This window comes from Microtus ochrogaster, chromosome 2 (genome assembly GCF_000317375.1).
Source record: "Microtus ochrogaster isolate Prairie Vole_2 chromosome 2, MicOch1.0, whole genome shotgun sequence".
Taxonomy (NCBI): domain Eukaryota; kingdom Metazoa; phylum Chordata; class Mammalia; order Rodentia; family Cricetidae; genus Microtus; species Microtus ochrogaster.
Window position 1 is genome coordinate 16,372,614 of NC_022010.1, and position 5,578 is coordinate 16,378,191.

At 49.3% G+C, this 5,578-nt stretch overlaps 1 protein-coding gene and 1 non-coding gene across 2 annotated transcripts in view; both read right to left on the bottom strand.

Annotated features, from left to right (window-relative positions):
- The window catches only part of Hectd4 (HECT domain E3 ubiquitin protein ligase 4), a 198,724-nt gene that overhangs the window by 10,839 nt on the left and 182,307 nt on the right, over positions 1–5,578 (bottom strand). The window contains exons 66-69 of the mRNA XM_013349655.2: positions 3,985–4,175; positions 1,848–1,994; positions 1,050–1,169; positions 448–603 (exon numbers count right to left, since the gene is read on the bottom strand). Coding sequence (XP_013205109.1) covers positions 448–603; positions 1,050–1,169; positions 1,848–1,994; positions 3,985–4,175 — 614 coding nt within the window. The remainder of the gene's footprint in view (positions 1–447; positions 604–1,049; positions 1,170–1,847; positions 1,995–3,984; positions 4,176–5,578) is intronic.
- On the bottom strand, positions 4,858–5,020 carry LOC113458298. Its single transcript, XR_003378688.1, has one exon. It is a non-coding gene; the product is annotated as a U1 spliceosomal RNA (small nuclear RNA).

A 5,578-nucleotide genomic window follows, 5' to 3' on the forward strand; every position in this document is an offset into this window, starting at 1 on the left:
CCCCTGTTCCCCTAGTCCCCTCTACCCCATCCCTCTGCTCCCCCAGTCCCCTCCACTCCACCCCTCTGCTCCCCCAGCCCTCCCCCATCCCTTTGAGCCTCTAGCCCTGTATACCTCCAGTCCTGCTATATCCCTAGTCATCTATACTGCCAGTTCCCTACACACCCGGCTCTTTCCACCTAAGTCCTCTCCATCCCAGCTCTCCTTTCCCCCTACTTTTTATATTTGGAGAAAAGTGTCACAAAATTGCCTTGGTTGCCCTTGAACTCACCTATAACCCCCAAATGATCTTCAACTTGTGATGCTCCTTCCTGTCTTAGTCCCCCAAATGACTGGTATGACAGGATTGTGCCACCAGACCTGTTTGTGGCGTTTCTTCTCACCAGCAGGGCACTCCTTGGATTTCAGTCCTCCCCCCACCCCGACCCAGTGCACCCAGCCACTTACTGGTGCCATGAACCTCCTCCCCAGTAAAGCGGATGTTGAAGGCATATGTGGGGTCACCACCACTGGCCAGCTTGACACAGAGCTGAGAGGATGGCACAGAGGACAGTTGTCGGGCAGCCTGGCAGAAGTAGGAGTTTTCTGAGGCTCTGATTTCCCCTGGAAGTGGAAGGTAGGTCATAAGCTCAGCAGCCACACCCTACCTGCTCACCAGGAGACTCAAGCCTGGTCAGCACAGGCCGGCTTTTCTTCCCACTGTGCATATGTGGTGCTCTGGTAGCTAACCTAGAGGCTCTCAGAGGCTTTTCCTCAAAATTCACACCTGGCTCCTCCCTTGAGTCCTTGATGTTTGCTTCAGGCCTACAACAAGTCTGTCTGTACTACAGGCCTAGGGCATGTTCCCAGGGAGAATGGCTTCTGCACCCTCCTACAGTCAGAGAGGAAAGGCTAAGCGCCTCTTCTTCCCCTCCTTGAAGCTGGAAGGTCCCATCAGGACCTAATACACAGACAAAGGCAGCCCGATGAGTAAGGGTGGGACTGCCCTACTCTCCAGGCCTCCCTGGTGGTTTCAGGCCAGTTTGTTTAAGGACCGAAGGCTGCCCTACCTCCCACAATTTCTAGTGGGTCCAAGGTGATCTCCGGAGCTGCATGGTCAGCTGTCCTCTGCACAGTGGCATTGAGCACTCGATTCATCACGGTCACCTTGGTGTCGTAGAAGATCAGTCCTGCGGAGAAATGTGGGAGAGAGGCGGGCTGTAGTTGCCTCTCCTCATTCCCAGTCACCCCTGCAACCCAGGGAAGACCATGTTCACCCCTCAACCCTTTGTTGAGGCTTCTGGGTATTCCAGAAACACAGACAAGCTGGGAGATAAAAACACACCATGTAAAATGCCATCTATTTTATGTGTGTGGTACAGGAACACACGTGTGCCTATGCAGAGGACAGAGGTCAACATAAGGTACTCTATCTCTGCCCGTCTTATTCTTTGGTGTATGTGTCTGCATTTCCTGTGTGGGTGTGTATGATGCAGAAAGGCCTGGAGGATGCTCATGTTCTTTTGTCACTATCTGTCTTATTCCTTTGAGACAGTCCTTCACTGAAACTGGAGTTCACTGATTCAGCTAAGCTGCCTGGCCAGCAAGCTCCCCGAACCCACCTGTCTGTGCCCCGCCCCAGCTCACTGTGTGTAAACAGAGGACTGGACAGACAGCCTTGCACTAACTAATGCCTAAGGGCACCTTGGGCAAATGGCACCAACCTTATTTCAGAATGCATTAAACTTTTACAGTTTTCTTTTTTTCAGAGATCTACTTTTAATTAGCTTCTCTTAGGGAAGCTGCTGCTTGACAGAAGAAGGGTAAGCCTTCCTGCTCGCCAGCTCTGAGGGTGGCCCAGCACTGACCTTTTGCCTCCTTCAGCAGGGCAGCGATGCTGTGTGTGTACATGGGTGTCTGGCGCAGCTCCACTAGGGGCAAGAAGAAGGTCTCCAGTGTGGTGTTGAGAGACTGGAGGAGTGCGAAGCGTAGGCGCAAGCTCTCAATAGGCACATCTGCAGGGAGAAGGTGGTCAGGCTGAGTGCCGGCCAAGCCAGACAGTCTGTTCCCAGGAGAACACCTGGGTCAGGGCCTCCCCAGGAACACAAGTCAGTACATAGCAGATTCAGAGGGGAGGCTCTGGGAATTCAAGTCGTACCCCTATCCTTCCCTTGGGCCACACCAGGGCTACATATGATCTTACTGTTTTTGTGGAGACAGAACCCAGGCCCTTAAGCATACCAGACAAGCACTCTGCTCCTGGGTTACACTTTTTTTTTTTTTTTTTTTTGGTTTTTCGAGACAGGGGTTCTCTGTGGCTTTGGAGCCTGTCCTGGAACTAGCTCGGTAGACCAGGCTGGTCTCGAACTCACAGAGATCTTCCTGCCTCTGCCTCCCGAGTGCTGGGATTAAAGGCGTGTGCCACCATCGCCCGGCTGGGTTACACTTTCTATCCTACACATATGTTTGTGTGTGTGTGTGTGTGTGTGTGTTTTGTAAAATTAATTTATTTATTTTACATCCTGAACACAGTTCCCCCCCCCATCCTCCCATTCATTCTTCTTACTTCTGCCCCCTACTCCCCTAAATCCACTCCTCTGTTTCTGTTCAGAAAGGGGCAGGCCTCCCATGGGTATCAACAAAGCATGGCATAGCAAGTTGCAGTAGAACTAAGCACCTTCCCTTATATTAAGGCTAGGCAAGGCGACCCAGTATAAGACTAGGGTTCCAAGAGTCAGCCCCTAAATGTTTTTTTTGGGTTTTTTTTTTAATTTATTTATTATGTATACAACATTCCTTCCATGTATGCTTGCAGGCCAGAAGAGGGCACCAGATTTCATCACAGATGGTTGTGAGCCACCATGTGGTTGCTGGGAATTGAACTCAGGACCTCTGGAAGAGCAGTCAGTGCTCTTAACCTCTGAGCCATCTCTCCAGCCCCGTAAATGTTTGTTTTTGTGTGTGTGTGTTTTTTTTAAAATATTTATTTATTTTTATTTTTTTAAATTTATTTATTTATTAAAGATTTCTGTCTCTTCCCCGTCACCGCCTCCCATTTCCCTCCCCCTCCCCCAATCAAGTCCCCCTCCCTCATCAGCCCAAAGAGCAATCAGGGTTCCCTGCCCTGAGGGAAGTCCAAGGAACCCCCACCTCCATCCAGGTCTAGTAAGGTGAGCATCCAAACTGCCTAGGCTCCCACAAATCTAGTATTTATTTATTATATATACAATATTTTGTTTACATGTATGCCTGCAGGCCAGAAGAGGGCACCAGACCTCATTACAGATGATTGTGAGCCACCATGTGGTTGCTGGGAATTGAACTCAGGACCTTTGGAAGAGCAGGCAATGCTCTTAAGCACTGAGCCATCTCTCCAGCCCCCTAAATGGGTTTTAAACATTGAAATAATGACAGATTATAAGAAGTGGCAAATGCAGTACGCAGTCTAGCATGTTCTTTGCCCAGCTGCCTTTGGCAGTGACAAAACAGGGCCATTGGCACACTGCCTTTTAGCTCATTCCCTTTCATAGCTGTGTCCTTTCCCCTATGAGAGACTAGCATCATGGACAACTTGCCCATCTTTGTCTCCCACATCCAGAAGAACAAGGGTCCTGCCCTTGCTGCCAAGGAAGGCAGTGGCCCTATGGCACCTGTGTGCAGCTTTGCATGGGCTCTGCTAGGGTGATGCCTGGTGGAGTGGTAACTAACTAGTGCTTTCTTGCTGTTCATTTCTTGTTTTTAAGGAAAATGTGCTGCCCACCCCATGGACAATCCTCTACCACAGGTCAGCAATGATCTGACCCTCTTACCTCACAGCAGCCTGACCTCAGTGGGTGTGGTGGCAGGAATCTCTGCCACTCTGAGCTCATTACCCAGCCTTGGCTTTGTTTTAATGAGCATTAAACAAAGGCCTGCGTTGAGCTCCCTCTGCCCTTTTGGTTGATGCACATGGAGAGCCCTAAGTATTCCTCTAACATAGGTGAATACCCCTTAGAGGCAACATACTAGAGAGACAGGCCATCCTGGGGTCGGTGGAATCAGCTGGGTCAAGATACACCTCGTGAGGGTGAAGCCGTGCTGGCGTGATAGCAAGATGGCGGCACAGCCTGTTGATGTATTGTACAAGAGCCACATCCATCTCCAGAGTCCACTTCCTGGAGGCTTTCTGTGCATGTCGGACGTCGATGCAGGCACACCTGGGGCAGGAGAGTTTCCTGGTAAGACACTGTTAGAGCCACACCTAACCCCTGTCTTTCAGGGATTTGGGGGGAGGACCAGATTGCTCCTCATGAGGGAAAGCTTTTCAGAGTACAAACAATAGGGTATGGGCATAGAGGAGCCTTGTGGGAAGTCTGGAAACCCACATGCACAAGTGCTTCCCTCTTATTAGGTTGAGGGATGGGGTCCTCAGGAGATATGGGGACCACGCAGTGACCTGGGCTAAAGCACACCCATTTCTGAGCCTGGGTTTACTTTTCCATAACATGAGCTCAGAATGGCATTGGTGTACTTGTCACAAGAATTCAATGAGAGGTTGCCTGTGAAGCACATGGCATGGTGCCCAAGTGCCCACCACGTAGCTGCTGCTGGTACCAACATGGTTCCCTCAGCTAGGTGACCCCATTCCAGCATTTATCTACACAGGACAGACCAAGGTGTACTTGAAGTGTACTTTACTGCAAGGCTATATTGTTGCAGTAACACTGGGTGCAACCTGCATGTCCATCCCTGGAAACTGCTGCCTAAACTGTGCTATACCTAGCAATGGAACTCTGGGCAACGTGGGAATGATTGCATGGAACCCCATAACACCAACTGTGTGAAAAACTGAAAAACTAAACCTAATTAATGTCTTCAATAGTAAGCAGAGTCTCAAATCAGGGCAGAGTATAAACATAGTCCCCCAGGGCTACAAATGATGGGGCTGGGTTTCCCTCATTTGGCAAAATTATAGGGATCAGCATGTTCAGAGTGTAATGGGTAAGCTGCACCCTGGGAAAAGCACTCTGTGATCATGGGATCACCTCCACCAAGTAAGTCTCTAAAGTCTGATTTCTCAGAATGTCTATATTGGACAGCCCCTCCTTTGTGGCTCAGCATGTCCGCCTATGCACAAGGCTGAGGGACTGTGTGTGATTTAGAGTACTGGCCTCCTCAGTTCTGCAGGTTCCTTGTTTGCTCCATATTCACCTGTGGACAGGAATGAGCCCTGCTCATTCAGTCCATTGGATCTGAAGGCTTGGCCCATGCCTTGTTGTCTTCATGGGAAGGGGAACAATGGAGATCCAAGGAAATCTGAGGAAGACTTTAGAATAAGCAATGTTCTTATCAGGGACTAAATTGTGTGCCCCAATACAGTGTGACAGCACTTGGAGCGATAACTATGATAATTATAGAATTAAAGCTAAATAAAATCATGTAAGTGGGTGCTGTGGGACAATGGTCTTTTATCTTGCCACTTGTATTATTTTTTTAATTTATTTATTTATTGTGTATACAACATTCTGCCTCCATGTATGCCCACACACTAGAAGAGGGCACCAGATCTCATTACAGATGGTTGTGAGCCACCATGTGGTTGCTGGGAATTGAACTCATG